The sequence below is a fragment of the Haemorhous mexicanus genome, chromosome 4 (genome assembly GCF_027477595.1).
Source record: "Haemorhous mexicanus isolate bHaeMex1 chromosome 4, bHaeMex1.pri, whole genome shotgun sequence".
NCBI classification, from domain to species: Eukaryota; Metazoa; Chordata; class Aves; order Passeriformes; family Fringillidae; genus Haemorhous; species Haemorhous mexicanus.
The window spans coordinates 64,925,413-64,946,680 of NC_082344.1; the positions used below are offsets into that span (position 1 = coordinate 64,925,413).

Genomic DNA, 21,268 nt, shown 5'->3' on the forward strand with positions numbered 1-21,268 from the left:
CCCGCTGCCGGGGCAGGAGCGGGGACTCAGTGGAGGTCTGGGAGGAGGGAAAGCGGAGGAGGGAGGATCCGCGAGGATCCAGGTAGATCCAGCTTTTACCGCTTACCAAAAGCCACCGGCAGCAGGACCTCCGCCTCCTCCCTCCTTCCCTCCCTCCCTCCTCCCCCCCTCCTCCCCCCCTCCTCCCCTAACTCCCTCCCTCCCTCCCTCCCCTGCCCCTCCGCGATGAGAGAAGGGCCAAGTCGGTGCGCGCCAGGCAGCAGCGGTCTCTGCCAGGGGCAGACGGATCGCTTTCATGTCGCAGGGTGACTGCTAGCCCTGCGGAGGCTCCCCCGGCCGGGCCGGGCCGGGCCGGGCCGGGCAGGCGGCGGGAGGGCAGCTGCCCCGCTGCCGGGGTGCCGCCGGCGCGCCCCGCGGGATGCTGGCGGCGGGGGATGCGGAGCCGGCCGCGGACTAACATGGGGGGCGGCCACTCCCACAGGGCGCCCGTCTTCGACGAGAATGAGGACGGTGAGTGCGGAGCTGTCCGCGGTACCGAGCCGCGCCCCGCCCGGGTGCGCCGGGGCCGCGGCACCTCCGGCCGGGCGGGTCCGGCCCCGCTCCGTGCGGGAGCCGCGGGCGCGGAGCCTCCCGAGGGCTGCCAGCTGCGGGTGCGTGCCCGGGAAGCAGCGGAGAACCCGGCTTTGTCCAGCCACCCTCACCGGGAGAGTGGGTGGCTCGAGTCTAGCACATCGTCAGCTGGCGCTTAAGCACATGGCAGGTAGCTTCAAACCTGCGTTTATGAATGGGCATAGTTTGTGAGATGGATGCCCACGCTTTTAGTTTTGTTTGAAGTTGTCGCTTTGCGCACCTGCCTGTTTTAAATGGTGATGTCTCTCTTACTCTAGACTTATTCCATCACCTTTACTTTCTGAAACTTTTTTTTAGCGTGTTCTATTACTCCGAGTTTCTATTCCCTACCTAGATAATATGTGATAAGAAAGTGTATCTTGAAAGTTTGTGGAAGGCAATGGAAAAGTTTGCCTAAAATGTGGTGTTTCTTTGCTCTTTGTGCATTTCAGTGTAATTTTTCCAATGTAGACTGTATTTAATTAATATGAATGCATTTCAGTTAAAATAATTTTGGGTCTTGAAGCAGAGAGAACACTGCACTCTTAGAGAGCAGATATTTGTATATTAATGTAGAAATGTTTTTAATGTTACTTATGGGATAGATGTTGCTGCCTATCTAGGCAATGGGTGCTTAATTTTGAGGAAGTTCCCCAGAAGTTCCCAATATATTTTATTAGGAAGTGATTGTGCCTTAATAGACTCACACTGGTTTCCTGGCTTTCACAACAAGTCAAAACATATATGTTCTGCCCCATATGTTCAGGGCACATGGAGATATTTATATTGTTTTCCTAGTGGGGGGGGAAACATCTTAAATGCATGTAAAGTGCTTGAAAGGGTGAATATATCTTGCATTTAAGAAGACATTACCATTTCCTATTCCTTGGCAAAGGGTGCTGAGGTGTGGTTTACAGCATTCCATTGTTTGTGTGGGGAATGGGACAGATTGTGTACCATTTGTGCGTTGTGGAGCCATAGCTGCCATTTTCTTGTACTGATAGAAAATTTCAGACCTTTACCATAGGTCATGCTGTGTAAATATACAAGTGGGAAAGAGTCCCCCTCACCTCCCCCCAGGCAATGTCTCAACCATGCTCAGTTGGGGTTGTAAACCTTGAGGAAACTCACTGAGAAATGCTCCAGAGTGAAAGCATGCTGTTAATCTTGTCCAGACACCCTAAGGTAAAAAGATACCCATACTCCTGCCTTTGAAGACTTCTAATTGGGCTCTCCTGAGTTAGCAGTTCCCATGAATTATTACCACCTCTATTTTTTTCCCCCATGCTACAAAACTGTGGTCAATTTGTGAACCAAATGAACAAAGTTCAATAGTAAATTATTGCAGAAATGCCTTCATGGCACTTGGTTCTCTTTCTGTCCAGAAAGCATTTCTGCAATGCAGCCATGATTAACGGCTAATACAAAAGAGCACATGAAGTATTTATGGATTTCAATTAGGTCATTATTTATTCTTTGCATGGTTTTGTTTTGTTCTGAGGTGGTTTTCCCCATTATGAATGTTGCTAACACAATCCTTTGTTCCTCTTAATATACTTTGCTTGGCACAACCATCTAGTTCAGAAGAGTCCATTGCTTTTGAAACAATAACCAATTTCCAATAGCACTTACAAAATATTATTCAGGATGGCATTTTCTCAAGTACCTAAACAATATGTGGAAATATCTCCTCTCTGAAAATGTATCTAACAGAACTTAATGCAAAATGAAGCTGTTCTTTCATATTCCCACTAGTAGCTATAAAAGTCACCATTTCCCACAATATTGGACTCAATACATTAAAAAAAAAAAAAAGCTAATGAAAAAGCATAACAAGAGAAAGTGGATTTGTTTCTTGAGATGGTATAATTGCTCAAGAAGAGCAATCAGTTCATGGGGAACTGGAATAGGTAAGTTGTGTATGAAGATGTAGGAATATTAGAAACGAATCTATTTAGTGTATTGTGTGTAATGTCACAGCTGCCTCTTATAATTATAAAAATGAACAGAAAAAAAGTATTGCCATTTTATATCCATGCATGTTTATGATGAGTGTAGAATAAAACATGAATTTTGGAAGTAAAGGTTTAAAGCCATTTATCATCAGTCTGGAAATCATAGAAAAAAGTTTCTTAGTGTATTAGTTAATAAATAAATATATAGAAATAGTGTATGAAGAGCACCCAGGTGCTGCCTGACAAGCCTATGGGATGTCTGTTCCAGAGTTACAACTCCTGCTTTCTGATGAGAAGAGGTGTTGATCCACTGAGTAGATCTAAAAAGTATAAGCTGCATGCAGACTCCCCTCCATGCTCAGGGTAATAGACAAAATATTCTAGAGAACCAGGAGCCTGAACTATATGCTGTTAGTTCCCAGTTATTACAGCCAGTACAATACATCATTATCATACACTAATTTTTTTAAAGGCAGTAATGCATTCCACTTTTACCAGCTACATTAGTTCTCTGTGTTACATTTTTATTATTATTTCCAGAACTTCACTCTTTGAATGGTTAGAAACATCTGTTTTTGTGACTAAGTTTCTTCACCTACTTACAAGATTTGTGTTTAATTCAAGTTTTTGTTAGTGTAAAATGCTCTTCCCCTCCAGGATTATTTTGGGGCTTTGATAGATGGCAAAAATATCCCCTCTCACTCTGATTTGTAGGAAAACCTTATCTATTTTTCTGTTATTTCTACTGCTTTCTCATTTCCTGTGCCCTGCATCTGTCAGCATTTGAACCTGTCTTGGTTTCACACAGATAACCCAAATGATACACAGAATTGTAGCTGAGTTTTCCCCAGGACCATGTGTTGGAAAGAATACATCCTGTTCTCTACTGGAAATAAGTTCTAGCACAGTCTGTAATTACACACTTTGCCCTTTTCATGGACATACCATGTGAATAGTTCTGTCACCCTGTGGTCAGTGCCCTGCTCAGTAATTTCCACTGATGAACTCCAATCCACATTAGAGGTTTTTTGTGTTCCTATGTACATGGCCTTTTGCAGGACTGAATTTTGGTCCACTTCTATTATTCATAGTCTCAAAGATGATCACTCCTTTCCTTGCAAGACTCTGATTCTTTTTTATACAGTATTTTAAATTATGACCACACTGATCATGTCAGTTATCAGAACCACTGAACACTTTGTGTAAGTATTCAGCTGGATCATATCCAGACTTAATATTTTTTGCTTTTAACCCCTGCCAGCCTCATATTTCTCATTTCTAAATAATATTTTTTCCTTTGTTACTGCCTGGTTTAACCCAAGCAGCAACTCACTCAGCCCCACACAGCCCCTTGCTCACACCCCAGGCGGGATGAGGGAGAGAATCAGAACAAAAGTTACATGGGTTGAGATAAAGACAGTTTAATAGGGAAAGCAAAAGCTGTGCAGATGAACAAGGAATTTATTCCCTGCTTCCCAGGGGCAGGCAGTGCTCAGCCACAGCCAGGAGAGCAGGGCCCATCACAGGTGATGGTGACTTGGGAAGACAAATGATGTCACACTGAATGTTTCCCCCTTCCTTTGTCATCCAACTTTATATTCTGAGCACGAAGCCATAGGGTGTGGGATATGGTGTGGGATATCCCTGGGTCAGTTGGGGTCAGCTGTCCTGGCTGTGTCCCCTCCCAGCTCCTTGTGCACTCCCAGCCCCCTCACTGGTGGGGGGATGATGCACAGGAAAGGCCTTGGCTCTGTGGAAGTGCTGCTCTGCAATAGCTAAAATATCCCTGAGCTACCAGCTCTGTTTCCAGCACAAACCCCAAACACAGCCCCACACTTGCTGCTCTGAAGGAAATTAATTCTATTCCATCCAAAACCAGCACAGCTGCCCACCTTGCCTTTTGTCAGTTTATCCTCAACTTATTCAGCTTTGCTTATGCTTTCTTACATCTCATTCCACTGAAACTGAGAAAAATTAAATTTAAGCCAACTGTACCATCTACAAAATAAATTTGTCATCAAGGAAAAATGTCTGGTTACTCATGTGCAAAAAACTTCTGGTAAAAGCATGTTGTATTTATCTAATTTTCTCTTCTTAGCCTAGGTTAAGGCACAACAACAGCTAGGAATAATCCCTTTTTTTGCCTAGACCTTGTACTCTAGCTAAAGACATAGAAAAACACATTCCCTTTCTTGATTTTTATTGCTGTATAGATTGGATAGAGAATTACATCTGGAGTTGTGCAGCATCACTACCCCTTACCAAAGCAAGACCCTTATATGGTGTGGAACAATAACATTTTTTCAGACATTTAAAAGGTGTTTTAAGCAAGATACTACACAAATTATCTGTAGTCATACACAGGTCAGGTGTCAATTCAGGTAAGAGGAAAACAGTTTTCTTTGGTTAATACCACTGAAGCAAAGGAGCCTGACTCTCTTTGTCTTGAATATTTTCTATTCCCATAACACCCACCCTATCCTGAATATGGATATCCAGTGCTACTATCAGGACAGCAAAGAAGTAAATTTTTCCTCATGTTCAACTTTTCAAAAACAGCAATATGCTCACAAGAATGGCAATAGGAGTGTAAGGCTAATATTCACCATTGGTAAATTCTCCTTGCAAATTCTCAGTAAATATCACAAGTAATGAATATATTAGCAATAACCTAGTGACTGTAAAGAGTGTCTTTCATGCTGGATTTGCTTGACTGTGTTCAGTTAAAATTTCAATCATATTCAAAGCGTGAAAATTAAATAGTCAAAAAGAGTAATTTAGAAAGGAGCTGACTCAGGAGAGATATTACTACTATTAAACAGGGATAATGTATTTGCCTACATTGTGGTGGAAGATACAGAGGAAAGGGTAAGAAACAAAGTGTTAAAAGTTAGAAGCTGGTCCTGCCAAGTGATATGGCAGTTGTATTTGATTATTTGGGGTTTAAAAAGTCAGCTTTGCTACAGTTACTTTTAGAAATAAGTACACTGAACTTTTAAAGAGCTTGTTTTTGGTTTTGGTGTACATGACTTTACATTTAAGGTAAATATGTATTTCCAGAGAACCTTCCACTGAGCATCCTGAAGCTGCAGAGCTGGAGCACCCCTCTGTGGAGGTCACTGTGACAGCTGTGCCTCAGTAGTGTAGTCTTGTCTGTGGGGAATGAGGCAGAGCAACATGCCTTGGCTTATTCTCCATGGCCAGAACCTGATTCACTGTAGTGCTTATTTATCTACTCCAAGGAAGTGCTCAAGTCCCACTTCCCTGCCTGAGCCACGAGGCTTTGTTCTGCTGCAGTGTCATAACTGCAGAGCTCAATGGAAATCTTATGTACTAGAGAATATAGCATCTGTCCTCTGGAGCTAAACTTCCAATTTGAAGTTGTAATTTAAAATTGATTTCTACCTCTCCTCTGCAGAAAAGCCTTCAGCTTAAATGAAGGATTTAAAATTGTTGGCGAGTGTCAGAAAACATCATTATTAAATGGCCAGCTGCTGCAAAGACTTGTACTAAAAGCCTAAAACCCAGATAAAGAGCCTAAGAAAAATGCTTGAAATTGGTATGGATTCAGGTAGCTAAATTCTGAGCATAATGGCTGAGTTTATGTATAAGTGCAGTGAAAGCTGAAGAACTATAAAGGGACATAGGGAAAAATGACAACCAAGAGTTTTACTTGGAACCAATTTAAAGCAATGGTTAGATGTCAAAGTGAGTCAGATTGAGAACAGAGTATGCAGTGTCCAGTTATTGTCAGTGATCTGATGGTGCTCATCATCCTGCTGCACACAGCTCTAATGGACAGTGTCTGATGCAGTCCCAGAGCTGCTGCACACCACTTGGATCATGAGGATAATAACACACTCTTTTCAAACTACTTGTTTCATAAAATGCAGCCCTAAAGAACAGTTAAATAAAGGGTTGGAACCTAAATACCTTCTGTTAGAGAGAGTAGCAAACATCATGTGGGATCAATATTTCTGCTGGATTTTTATTTGTTCATGAAAGTTCTGTGGTGTGTTACATTGCATTTTATTTTTTCCCTTGCAAAGATGAATATTCCAGTTCCCTTTAGAACTGAATTGGATAAGAATACCAAAATGTGGTTTAAAAACTGCTCAAAGGCAGTTCTGTTGAAAACCACAGCTGTCAAAGGCATAATTTTATGCTGAATATCAATATTTTGGATAGATTAGATACAGACCACTGGATTTTTTTATACTTTGTTTTATGACCATGTTGAATTTTATACAATTTTAGTTTGCATTTATTGAACTTTAGACAGGAATTAATCATTTTGTGTAGTGAAAAACACTTCAGAAACCCTAATACCAGTGTCTGTGCAATCACAGAGAAAAATAGATCAGTGTTGAGCTTACACTTACAGCATGATATGAGACAGTGGGAGAATACAGACAGAAAGGAGAGCACAGAGCAATATGATAGTTTCAGGTAGCCATGGTGGCACCAAATGCCAAACTGTTGTTGACAGTTTACATGGTCTGTGGCCAGGGAGGTTCAGAAGGAATATTGTGACATTGCAATCACCATCAGCCCTTATCTTCCTGGCTTGGGCTTTGCTACAATGCCCACAAATAATGTGGACCTCTTCAGACACTAAATGATAATTGGAGGTGAAGTTTAATACTATATCAGTTTTCCCTTTTTTACAGGGAACTCTAAAGAAGATGAATCTGGCACTTTCATCATAGCTTCTTGCTGTCTCAAATGAGCTGCATCTCTGTTCCACCATTTGAATATCCTAAAAAGGTTGTGCAATATCAGATTTACCTCACACTGTCAGGATTAGAACAAAAATCCTTTCCAGGGACAGCTAAAGTATTTGTCAATTGTAGTTAACTTTACATCATCCAGATTCAACAAAATCTCTGCCAGCAATATCTTAGAGATGGTCCAGAGAAATTTTCAAGATCCTTCCTAGCAATATTTACTATATTTCCAAGATTTGGTTCTTCAATGGAAATATCCTTGTCAGGACCTCCATCTTAAACAAAAGCATCATGGAAGTCATTGGTGCTGCTTTTGTAGACTTCCAAAATTTGCAGAAGTGGTTGGCATGACACCTGACTCTAAGAGTGTGAAGGAATTTCTTGTTGGCTTGTTACTGAGGAAGTGCTCAGGAGAGGTAACATTTTACCCCTGTTGCAATATGTGTTATGTGGTGTGCCTGGATACCAAGACAGGCTTTTTGTAAATAAGTAAGTATAAATAATTCAAAGTTAACCAAGCATTGAGCAAGGTAAGCTTAGAGACTCCTATTCAAGACCAAAGAAAAGTTTGATTGTGAAATAAACTCAGAAAACAAGATTATTGTCTCAATCTCAACCCCATTGCTTTTACAATCCCTCCTTCACAAATTCAGACATTGTCTCCCATCCCTGCCCACAGCTGTTGCTTGAAGTGAAAAGGCTTTTCTCCTTCAGCTGTGCTGCTGTTGTTTTCTGTGCCAAAGAGCAGACTTTCAGAGAGCTGAGTTCTGAAGGACTGGAAAAGCTGAATGGTGGAATGAGTGTCAATCTGACAAATAAATGTTTGGTTTTATCCCAGAACAAACGATTTTCAAATGTACAGAGATACTAAACTGACTCTACTGCTCAATATTGGCTTCACTTCCAGTAGAGTTCAAAAGATCTGACAGGTTCTGACAGAACAAGGGGAGCAGATCCACCTCACCCTACCTGGCTGCAGTGTGACAGACACTGAGTCCTGGACAGCACTTGGCATGAAAGTGAAAGAGTTCCTTGATGTGGGTGTGTGAATGTGGGTTACAAGGCCAGCAGTAGCCTCCCTACTAGGGAGGTTTTTTGTGAACCTTGGGTACCATACTGTCCAATGAATGAAGTTCAGCCTAGAAGCAAATGTTGTACCTGACTGAATTAGAAAACGGCCAAGAAAATCTTTGGGAAATAGAGATGGTAAGGAATTATGATCTTGTTCATAGATCCTCAGAGAGCTGTCTCACCAGAACTGTCTTTGTACAGTATTTTCTGAATGTGGGCATAAAACCAAAGAAGGCAGGATTTTGTTGGCCAAGCACAAGACTCACTCTTCTACATTTCTCATTTAAAAAGCAAGCTTGAGAAGGCAGAAGGTGAAACCATCCTGAAGCAAAACCTGGTGGGCAGTGACACCTGTGACTAAGCACTGTAGGGTGGGATAGAGGAAAGAATGTCAAGTTATTTTGGTGGTTTCAGAACATTTTGACTTAGCCAGAGTGAGCTAATGTTGAGCTGATGGGAAAGGTGAGGAAGAGAAAAGGTTGTTACTGAGATCAATCAATACAAAGTAAAAATTCTTAGACAGTATTAAATTAAAAGGGAAATCTTCTAGTTCAGTCTGGTAGAGGAGCTCCACAGCATCCTGTCAGGGTAAAACATGTGAGGGGGAGGAACAAAAGGTACAGGACACCCACCAAACTCAGCAGGAAAAGCCTGGATTTTTTGGAGCTGGAAGAGCAGCAGTAGTAAGCAGTGTGCACATCAGAGTGTGTGATCTCTCTTGAGCACAGTTCCACTTAGTTTCATGAGTTAGTTAAATTGATTACCTTGAATGACATTACTTACTGCCTAATGTAGGCCTGTGCTGAACTGCTGCCTAATTTGCTGTTGTACTTTGAACTCTGTGTATGTGTGTGTATATGTAACCTTCCCTGCAACAGGAAAAAGTAAAAGACTATTATTATATAAACATGAAAAACTGAAGAGATCAATAAAAGTTATTTTCATAACTAAATCATACTCTGAGTTTCCTTGAACTCAATCAAAATCCACCATGAGCAGCAAATACAGGGTCTTAGAGAAAAATAACAGGCAAATGTCTTGGGTTTTTTTCCCCTACAGTTAAAGAACAAAGCTGGTTTACTTTCTAGGGTCCAGTGTCTAATACAAGAAATGTTTCAAAGAATAACACTGGTTTTTATTTGGCTGCACTTGATCCAAGGAAACTATTTTCCTTATCAGAAATGTATGTTCAAACCACACTGTATCTGCAGGTGAGCACTGGTGGGGCCCAAGATGCCTCCACCTTCTCACTACAAGAGGATGTTGAGCATAAATATGTTCATCAGGACTTAAAACTGATTCTCTTAATACAGTATTTGATGGAACATCCTTGTATTTAATTTTAGAGCCTTAGAAATTAACATTATACTGTTTAAATTCTGCATTGCATGTATACAGTACAGTTTTATAGTTAGGCCAATATATACAATTAATATGCTACACTATAGTACTGTACCTTTATAAAATACACATTTCTGCAGGAAAGAGGAAAGAAAGAAGGCATCTGTTCACTGGTGAGTACTACCAGGCTTTCCCTTTCAGATTCCTCTCTTACTAAAATCTGGCAAATAGAATGAAAGCACCACATGTGACGTGTGTTCAGCTTGTCCTCAAGAAAACCTGAATGTTATACATTGGTCTATTCCCTTAGGGAGTCAGCATTCACCTCAAATATCCATCAACAAGGGTATGAGTAGGGTTGTACTTTTGTATCACAGAAATGAGGCCTTCCTTCCTTTTGCTCCTGAATAAGTTATTTTCCACTCCAGTAATTAGAAGACTTATTTACATGCAGCTGTCTCTCACATGCTCAGTTTGACCTCATCTTTAACTCCTTAATTTCCACTTTGGCTCTCATCAATGTGTATTTTAATCATAATTAATTAATTTTAATATGGAAATGAAACAGTCTGAATGGAAAGCCTGGGATTTGTGAGGTCACTGGACAGATCTGGTTTTAAGCACTGGAAATTGGAACTCTGCAAAAAGGTGTTTGTAAAAGTCTTAGTTCACCACCTCTCTTCTAAAGACTATCAGCTTTCTGTATTTTCCAACCTGGCAAGGAAAGCTTACAGGAGATTGGGGCCTTACGGACATGGTTTAGTGGTGGACTTGGCAGTGTCAGGTTTATGGTTGGGCTTAAAGATCTTAAATGCCTTTCCAACATAAAAAATATTGTATAATTCTTTGGCTTCAGTTTATTTTACTGGTAGTCAGTACATCAAGGTTCTTCTTCCAGTTTTGCATATGATTTATTTCTGCTACAACTAATGGAAGATTCTTTATAATCAGTTTTTCTCCTACACCATTTTTCTACGATTGCTGTCACAGGTCTTGACACGAAAGTATCAAACACTGTATTGCTTTTGTTCTTAGAAATGTTGTATTGTGCTTTCTGATATGGGTATTAAGTACAATGTAGACACCTAAGTTTCATTCATCCTGTAATTAAGACAAAGGTATTTTCCTTTCAAATTGAAGGATGCTTCTTAGAAAGCTTTACCAGGGTTGGTGGCAGCTTATTTAAACAGGTTTTTGAGGCTGTAATGACAACTGAACATGGTTGATGAATCTCAAATTTATTTCCCAAATTTTATATTTCCATAAGTATTTTATTTATAATATCACAACATAATATGAATTTTTCAGTTTTATACTTCATTAAACTTTTTCTATTTTGGTCTGTTTTGAAAAAAAACTTCTTTAGATATATTCATGAAATCTACCCTACAGTTTGTTTATCTGACTCAAAATATTAATTAAATCAGTGCTTTTAACTTCTATCTGGTCATATTTTATTGATTTTGTGTTTATTCCCACTTTCTTTCTCAATTCCTTTCTTTTTCTCTTTTTCTTTAAGAAATAAATGTCAATTCTAATTCTTTGAAATTAAGAAACATTTAGATAAGTTCTACACCTGATGTACTCTTCTGCTCTGTCGTTTTTTTGCTTGGTATGATTCTGAAAAAATAGAGCATTGATTTCATCATTCTATTGCTAACACTGTTCTGTGTAAGAAGGACTGGTGTATTTAGTAAGATAAATACACTACAAGGCAACCTGCTGCAGTGGACAAAAAATACTTTCCTTCTTTTTCCTATTTTTGCAGCGATAAGGGAACACCTTCTGTTCCTTATTTAAGATATAAAAATGCAAACTGAGTTAATCCTTTCCGTTATTATTATTTCCTTTTGAGATTGTTCCACCTCCCTTGCTGAGCAATGAGAACTGTTCTTAGCTACTTTGCTAAAACAAAAATGCAATATAATCACAAAATCACTGTCAGCCTCCTGAGTGTCCTTCACACCCTTCTGAAACTATCTTCCACTTCCCCCTGGACTGCTTTCACATTATGTTAGGAAGACTGATTTTGTGCCTTTTGGGGTGAGGTTTAGATAAATCTTTTTCCAAGCTGCAAAGCCTGCAAATGCTTTTGGGGCAATACCACATCTTAAGGACTGTGAACTGCTGCACAAAGCTTGAAGTCAAACAACAAGAGATCATCAAAAGATCTCTTTGAGAAGCAGGAAAAGTGATTCTCTTAGGCCCAGATGGTATTTGACTCTTTTAGCATGTGAAAACTACAGAAATACAATCTTATGTGTGGGGAATTGCTGTAAAACCAAGTTGGGTTTTATTGAGATTGGTTTGGACATAACACAAGGAACAGATTTGCCAGAAGTTTTACGCAGTTTCATGAGATTCTTCTCTGCCCAGCCTTTTCATGTGATTTTCCAGTAACTGCATGCCAATTATGCCCTTATTGCCACATCTTTTCCTGCCCAGTGACATGTCTTTGAGATCTCTTGCTCAAGTTTTTGAGCTAAGTGATTAAACTAGAGGTTTTTGTATGGTGCAAATAATAACAGCAGATGAAAAGTACTTTAGAAAGAGAAATATATTTTTAGTGTGAAATTCTCCATAAAAATTTCAGTATTGAAAGACTTTCTGGAAGGATTTATTGATCTTTATTGAGTAAAATTGTCAGCACAAAGTGCTGTGCAATTTTGCTGGAAAGGAGTCATAGTGCAGTTAACATTGCTGTCGATCCAAATGTTCAGCAGGGCAATCATTTTTCTTTTTCTTTTGGATTTAGTGAGCTCTCTGTTGATAGCAGGGGAAGAGAGCAGCTACAGTAAAGTTGCCTGGGCAGCCGCAAAATAGCAAAAAAAAATTAAAATTATTTACAATCATCCAGTCTATCTTGTCCTTTTTTTCTTTTTTTTTTTTTAATATAATAGTTTGAAAAGAACTGGGCATCAGGTTCAGAGGTGTTGGCTGTGGCTGTGGGAGGCAGGACATCCAAGTGGAGGCAAATTCCAGCTGTTGCTGGGATAGCATCTGCTCTCTGAATGGCTTTCACAAGGCTTTTCTGAGAGTGAGGAGAGGTTATGTCTGCTGTTTAGAAAGGATTAAGTAGTGTGTGGCAGTGAAGAGACACCAGGTTTTCAGTGGTTTCAAGCACTTAGGCTGTGCTGCCTTGACTTGATGCTCCCAAGCCAGGAGCCATCAGTCTGTCTCAGCTGAGTCAGATGAAGCAGAGTCACGGATTCTAAAATGCCATAACAGAAGGCAGCCCTTTCACTGTTGTAGCTGTCCATTTCAGAGAAAAGATTGTGGCATTCTGGCTTCTCACTTGTGAGATGCAGAGACTTTTAAGTGCTTCCCTGGGCATACAAATACTTGAGAGTAACTGCAGGCTGCTCTCAGCCCTCTAACTTTCCTCTGCTAGGTAGTTCATACACATCCTGTGATCCACAGACATATGTGGATCAATGGTATCCTGAATTTTTGAATGACAGGGTGTCCTGAATATTGTAAAGGTCTTCCTGAAGCACTCCATTCCAATTTGGAAAAGAATACACCCCAGCAGATCACCCAAGAAAGATTGCTGGCAACTGTTGTACACAACATGTTTCTTCTAGTCTTTAATGATATGATTTCCAGTCCTTTTCACAACCTGTAAATAAAAAGAAAAAGCCACAAGGTTTATTTTTTGCTGTGTTGTACGCTTTCCATTCTGTACTGTGAAGAAGCCAAGGTTGTTTAAAATTATTTTCAAATATAGCCAGAAGAAGATATACAATTTGCCATTTTATTCTAGTTAAGAAAATATAATATAAATGCACATATATTTTATAGACTATCTCTCTCTCTCCCTCTTTTTCTCTATATATACACAGATATTTTTTTATATACTTTACTCTCATCAAAACAAGCCCAGTGTATGCAGTAGGAAACTCTAGAACTGAGTCACCGATATTCATTATTTTCATCTAACATCTATAATTAAACTTATTTGAGGTTCTATTTCTGTGATTATACAGAACTGGTATAGCACATTTGGTGCCACTGAATGTTTCAGGCACTAAGAAGCCTTCTGCTACATTGAGCAATTTTGTCCTCTGCAGCTCACTATTTGTGCTTTGCACCTAATAACTTCTGTGGTTAAAATTAGAACTTGTGTTTTCTACATTAATATCTCTCAGCTCCCCACCTTGCTGCCAAGTGAATTTTTTTATTTTTGCCTCTTTTGGGATGATATGAGGTAAATCTAAGTTGTAGCTTAGAGTCTACTGACCTTCTGCTCTTAATGCCAACACCCAGGCAAAACCTGGGAATTGTGGCTGGCCTGAAGTCCTGCTCCTCTCCTCAGTCACCTCTGTACCAGCTGACCTGAGGGGGATTTGGTTTGTTTCATAAGGGTATCTATGATTGCTTTGCTTGAAGTCTTTAATATTTCACTTCAGTTGTGGTTTTAATCTCAGATGGCAACAAAATACCATGCACCTCCTTGCTCACTCTGCCCCCCTTCCCACCTGGATAGAGAGGAGAATCAGAATCAGGCAAAAAGTGTGGGTTGAGATAAGAATAGAATTGAAATAAAGTAAATTATAATAATGATGATGATAATAATAATAATAAACAACACTATAATAGCTACAAAGAAGAAAATTAACTCTATTCCAGCTGAAACAAGGACAACTCCTAATCTTAGCAGTGGGTAGATAAGATAAAATGCCAGCTTTCTTTATTCATATTTAGTGTTTTCTGCAGTGAATGGTCCTATCAGCTTTGGTGTAATTGCTTGTGGAGTGTAAGTAAGCATATTTATAAATAACTTGTAAATAAGTGTACAAGGATTTCCCAGAGGTAAGAAGCACAATAATGAGAGAATTAATCATCAGCACCAAGTAAAAAATCTTCTGCAGTTAGATGGTCATTTTCTGTACAGCAGTCAGCCCATTTTTTTCAGTCTCCATAGAAAAATTAACCATTCCATCATCAAATATTTGTCTTTAAACATTGAGATGAAGAAATATGCCTTGTACTGAAAACATGGAAGTTTTTATGAATTAAATATAGCTGTTATAATCAGTTTTTTCCCCTACCCTTTCTATACCACCCTGAATAGAAACAACCACAAAAAAGTGATGTATACAAAGGTGTTAATGATAATTAATAGGGCAGGATATCAGCTCATCTGAAGTTGGAGAAAATTGATCATATTTGATCAACAATAGTTTAGTCTGGAGCATGTAGGTAAAAAACCCCCTTTTGTGAGACCTGCTTTCCTCCAAAATGGGAGAGAAGGTGCAGTGATTCTTATGCATGTAGATGATTCACACAGAAAAGTATTATGAACTTTAGCTAGAATCAAAAAGAAGCCTCTTCCTGGCTCCAGATAATTCTAAAAATCAGAACTGTCAAGATAAGTTCAGGTCAGTGACTTTACAACCTCAGTGGCTGGGATTTGAGGTTCCATCTCCAAAATGGATTTTATTATTTTTCTAAGAAATGTAACTTAGCTTATAACACTTGCAACACCTCTGAATAAAATGCAACTTGAGCACTGAAGTACATAGTGAAAGCCATTTAACTGCAGAGGCTGGATAACTATGGGTAGGCTAACAGATAGAATTAATGGAGGAGGTCAGCCCTCCTAAAAGTATGTTGTGTCTTTTATTTAAACAGTCCATAGAAATCTGGCCAGTTTAAGAGGTATCTACTGTCTGCTGGATACTGAGGTGCTACTTTGTGGTCAGCCAGTAATGGAATATTTGAAATTTTCTTTAATACTCCTCTACTGGAGACCTGGCCCTTAAATGTACTCACTAGGTGTGCTGTGTATTTAATGAAATACTGCATTTTTCCATGATGAGGAGCAGCTTTTCCTGTTCACAATGGCCCTCCTACCCACAGCTAATACTGTACAACCCCAGTGCCTGCAGCTGGATCCCCCAGGCAGGCCCAGGCTGTAGCTGGGACGTGCCACTGCAGCTGGAGCAGGCAGGGACACTCCAGGCATGCTTCTGCTGCTAGTTAGAACTGGTATCTTTTACTTGAAGCCTATGGTGATGGTTTTGGTTTAAAATCACTAAATGGGAGGCAATCCCAATTGAAATGGGAATAGTTCTGATCTTTAGTGTCCTTACCCACCCCAAGTATTTAATTTGCAGCTGTCATTAAAAGTAGAAGAGATAATTTTTCAATATTCAGCTCTGGAGAGAGACTCCTCATGTCTTGGGTTCTGAATTCATAAGGAAAAGAGAACAACTCATACTGTCTTTAGGTGTTTGAGTAAAATCTTCACATGGGTCCCCAACCTCCCATTAATATAGCACCAAGACTCATTTTGATCTGCAAGAACAATGCCTTCAGAGCCACTTCCCTGAGGAGCTGAGAGCAAAGAGGTTTATTCACTTCCTCAGGCATGTTTGGAATTACAGAGACCTTTGCATGGATAAGACTGATGAATGTCTCACTGAGGATTTTGTTGGTAACTTAATTTAAAGAATTTTCCTTCACCTGGGGATCACTCTGATAAATTTTATTGCAGGAGAAAACAGTTCGGTACACTGATATTTGACATTTTATTCCCATAGCAACTTCCCTCAGAGAGCCTTCCAGTTCAGTTATTAATGAGGTTATTTTCATAGAAACTCTGAGGGAGGTGAATATTCCCACTTTCCAGCTGAAAAAGATGCTTCATAGTCCATTATGTGTATCCTGATCTCACAGGGAAGTCTATTACAGTAAAGCGAAATTTAGATTTTCCGTATTGTAGCAATACATTTTCTCAAGGAGTATCTTTTCTGCTGCTTACACCTGTCAACCTGTTTCTCCTTGCAATGATTTCAGAGATTGTTTTTGTCAGCTCATCCATAAGAGAACATCGTGGTCGATCAGAATTTCTCTTTTCTCAACAACAGGGTGCTATGTTTTATCACTTAACAGAGGTCTTACATTTTATGCTGGAGCAGGTCCTGAAACTTTTCTCCTCAGTTTCAATGTCAATGTCTTTTGAAAGAGCTATGAAAAGCATGGAGACTCTCAGAGGCTTCCCTGCTATTCACTGGCTGTGATAAGGGCCAGGACATCAATCCAGCTGTTCCTTGATGACTTCTGATATTTCCAGTGGTGCTGCTAAGTTAACAGCTTTTCTGAGCCAAATGTCTGTCCTGCCACAAACCAGAACTGTTTCAATGGCAACAAAAATTATCTTTAATTGACCCTTTCACTGATCTAAAAAATAATTCACTGACTTGTATGTTTATAACAGCAAAATTTTGTAAACTGCTGGTTATAATAGGATACACGGATGAGAAGTTCCAATTACTTTCCACTGAGCCAAATGAGTCAATGAAAAGAAACCTTTCTACTGGAAAATAGGTTACCTGAATGCTGTATGCTAACAGAACATAGAAGCAACCAAAGCAGCTCTGTTATGGCAAACTAACTTGTGGTTATACTGAAGATTTGACACTGCCTGAGTGAATCCTGATCATTTCTGTGTGACAGTGAGGTCAGGGCTATGCACTCTGTTAGCCAATGCATCAAACCTTATTATAACCTAATAATTCCAGTTATTCATGTCACTGAGCTTCAGTGCCAGTCTAAATAGGGAGAGAATCATGTCCTTTCATGGAATCATAGGATGGTGTGGCCATTTTCACGTGGCCAGCTCCAGTGACCAGTCACACTGAATCCTGCACACAAGAAGTGAACATACCTGCCATGCTGTGTGCTGCTTTCAACTACTAGCAAACCTTTTCTGACTTCAGAAAAGTGTTAACCACTCATCTGGCCATTTCCAGACATTAACATCGGTTATTTAGCAAAGGTGAGGATTGTTACCTTGTTTCAGTCCATCCAGAGGAGCATCTGACCTCCCATGACTTTTTTCATAGCTCTGAGTTATACACCAGTATGTAAAATCCCTGAGCAGCTGCTGCAGGCTTTTCACAACAATCTAGTGCTATTTGCTCTTTGTTGAAAAAGAGTCATAGATTTGATACTCCAAATTCCTTTTGCTTTTCTGTTAAATCTAATAGTAAAGTCCTATGTATTTGTAGTCCAATTGTTTTGTTGTTTTTTTTTTTTAGCTCGGTTTATGGATGTTTAACCAGATATCATAACAGAAGATAATGAGATGTTGAAAAGGTCTGTTTAAAAATTGTGCTGCTGAAGGATTACACCAAACTGACCCACACAATCAAGATCATCTGGGCTGACAGCCTATCACAAACATTCAAATTCTCATTCTCAGTCCATGGTATCACATTGTCAGACTGATCAGATCAGTGACCCTCCACCTCCACGGGCATGGAAGTAGTATTAAAAGAGTGTTATTTGTGGTTGCCCTGTAAAGGGTCAGCTCTGCACAAATCTCTCTTCTTAGTCACAGGCTGAGTCTTTCCCACTTTGTGCCTTCACTACGTGCTAGCTCTATCCCTTTCTGAACTTGCCTTTCAATTGATGACATCCTGGGACTGGAATTATAAATTTAATTGAGGTTTTGCAGTGTTATTTGGCACATGTAGAATGTGTTATGGGGATTGTTTACCAAAGGTGAGTGTTCATGCTTGCCACTGTTGTATTTTGTCTCTTTTTCCTTTTAAGCCATCTCAGCGGCTGCTGTTTTAAATCTTAAGTATTTGTCAAGGGAGCTTCACCTTGGTAATTGCCTGTACCTTTAGTCATCATCAGGATTTCTAAAGATCTTGTATTATTCCCCCCCCCCCCCAAAAAAGACAACTAAAGCATATCATTGCCTGTGCTAATTTTTTTGCAGTTGACATCATCAGTGGTGATGTTTCACAGACGTCATCACTGATGATGACTATTCTTTCCTGTTTTGTACTGCACTGCCAATGAGGACATGCTATGAATTTAGGCTTGATTCCTATTAGATTGTCCAGATGACTTTTTGCCATGATAACACATATTTCATGTTCCTTATATCTTCTGACTAGCTCTGACAGCAATATTTGACCTCCTTTTTGTTGTTGTTTATTAATAAGAAACAATTTAAAATTCATTAATGATTAAGTTTGCCTTCAAATAATAGCAATTGAACTTTATATTAGCTTAAATTTTTCTGGCATAGGATGTTTACTACCATTCCTACTTGTTTTCAGAAAATAATTTGTTGCCTTCCTGGAATTGCCATCAAAATCAAAAGACACACTTAGCAGATAGTTTTAAATTTGTCTTTATTGCCTGTGTTCACTTCCATGTGAGAGAGAATTGGTGTCAATGTATATTATCATGGCAGGGATCAGAGTTTTATCTCTACTCTGATATAAAGCAATTCCTGTTAAGGTAAAATCCACACATTCTGTACTAATAAGCATTGTAACTTCCCTGTGGAGGAGACCATGTCATTTCACTGCCTTTGCAGCCAGACTTGTAACCAAAGCAGCATCACAGGTGTGTCACAGGGTGTCACAATCAGCTTAATCTAGTCCAAACACCCATACTGCCATCAAAAGGGATGTGCTTGTGCTCTCCTCTGTTCCTGCTGCTGCAGCATGCCAGACATGGTGTCTCTCTGATTGACTCATTTCCTTGTCAGTTTTTCAAGGAATGAGTTTTTTCCTGGATGTTGATGCACTCTCTTCATAGCATCACATGAAAAGGTTCATAAAGGGCTAAAATACAGTCAGTGAGGTGGACTGTGAGAGATCTTTGGTGTGGTGTAGGGTCCAAAGCACATGTTTCTGATGGTGGGAAATATAAATATTTTCTACTTCCTCTCATTATTAGGCTGCATGAAAATAGAAGTCTTTCCTGTGAAAAGCCAAAAGCAAATTGAAAAGGAGAATTTCTTCAAATGTTCTGATTTCAGAAAACAAAAATCAAAAATGCACTCCCTCTAAATAGACACAGACAGCAATAACAGTGAAGCAGAAATCATCACGAGTCAATACTCAGAAATTTTTCATTTCAGCTGAGATCAGTGAAGACCTTTTGATTTTATAGTTCTTTCTATTCCTTCTCCAATAAAAAAGATGAAAAATGGAAACAAGGCACAAAGCAAAATGATGAGAAAGACTCCAAAACTAGGTAACTTTCTGTTTGCTTTCATTGGAGCTGAAGTCACATCCTTACTCATAGGAGCAGAACTTTCATATTGCTTTGTATCCTTCAGACTGAGATTATTTATTTATAAGAATAGTTCTTTCTCTCACCTCCTCCTGGATTTGCTCACACAAACTGCACAAACAAGCAAGAATTGGCTTTTCATTTCCTCAATTTTTTCCCCCCAACCACCTGAGAGCATTGCTGTATGCCTCTGAAACAGAGTAACCTGTCTGAAGATGGAGGCAGCACACTAAAATCTCCAATGAGGGATTCTTACGGTAAAAATTTGGACTAGTTTTAAAGAGGCATAAAGATAAAAAAAAATTAACTTTTTTTTTTTAATCTAATGCCCCCAAGAAACACTGTGGGAGAGAGATGCAGCCACAAGAGCTCTTCTGATCAGTACAACTAATCTTTGCCAGTAAACACCTATTTGTGCTCAATCCTTCAGAAAGAGCAGCTAATTTCATCCAATTCGTGCTAAAATTCTTGTGGAGCAAAGCAGCAGCTAAACATCCCCACACCTTCCACATAACAAGAAACTTTTGTTTTTCCACAGAAGCAACCCCTAGAATCACTGGTGCTGCTGGTGAAGCCTTTACTAGGGCTACCTCTCAGTAGACTTTAGGCAAAAACTGATTATTGTGTTCTTAGACCACAATCCCATTGATGCAGGACAACCCCATCATGGTGAATAATGTGCTCTGACTCCATGATTTCAGAAGCCTGAAGAAATGCTTTATTAAGCTATATTATATTGCACTAATACTATACTGTAACTGTACTAAAGAGATACTAAAGAAACCCCTTGACTGTCTGGCAACAGCCATGACACAGCTTTGACCCAGCTGGCCAATCAATCCAATCAACCCTCACCTCTGGTGAACAATCCCCATAACACATTCCACATGTGCCAAACTACAGGAGCAGCAAGTTGAGATAAGAATTGTTCTCTCTTCTCCCTCTGCACTGCCTTCCCCAGGAAAAGTCCTGGGAGAGAGAATTATGTCTCTCTCTGTTCAGAGAATGTGAAAACCACAAAATCCTACTGCAGTTTACAGCTGTAAGGCTCTGTCCTGACTTCAGTGGCTGGCAGACAAATCCCCCCCAGTGGCTCACAGAAGGTGACATCCACAACCCTAAAAGCATCAGATGTCTTTTCTTGATTTTTGGTTTGGTGATAGACCTCCAATTTCCCAGGCAAAGTCTGGAGATTGTGGGATGGCACTCAGGAGATTCAGTTTAAACTTCCTTCAGAGAAAAGCTGTAATGATTTGCAGTCTGTTCTACTTGTCTAAGGAGAAAACTTTGTTTTACAGGCTTCAGGTAGCTGCCTGATACATTTTTCAGAATAGATGTATTTAATGGCAGCATCATTTTAATTTGGCTTATTGGCTTATTTTATAAGCAGCTCTAGAAAGAAATTTTCATTTGATCCTGGGTTCAAACAGATTCTTGTTTACCAAGGAGTCACAGTTTCCTTGTGAACGCAAAATCTCATCTTTTCCTTTTTTTTTCCAGATTTTATAGAATAGCATT

General features: G+C 39.6%; 1 protein-coding gene across 1 annotated transcript in view; it reads left to right on the top strand.

Moving 5' to 3' along the window:
* Nucleotides 1-380: 380 nt before the first annotated feature.
* STK32B (serine/threonine kinase 32B) overlaps nucleotides 381-21,268 on the top strand; it is a 159,677-nt gene continuing 138,789 nt past the window's right edge. Inside the window, exon 1 of the mRNA XM_059845184.1 lies at nucleotides 381-510. Within this exon, the coding sequence (XP_059701167.1) occupies nucleotides 435-510 (76 nt within the window). The 5' untranslated portion in view covers nucleotides 381-434. The remainder of the gene's footprint in view (nucleotides 511-21,268) is intronic.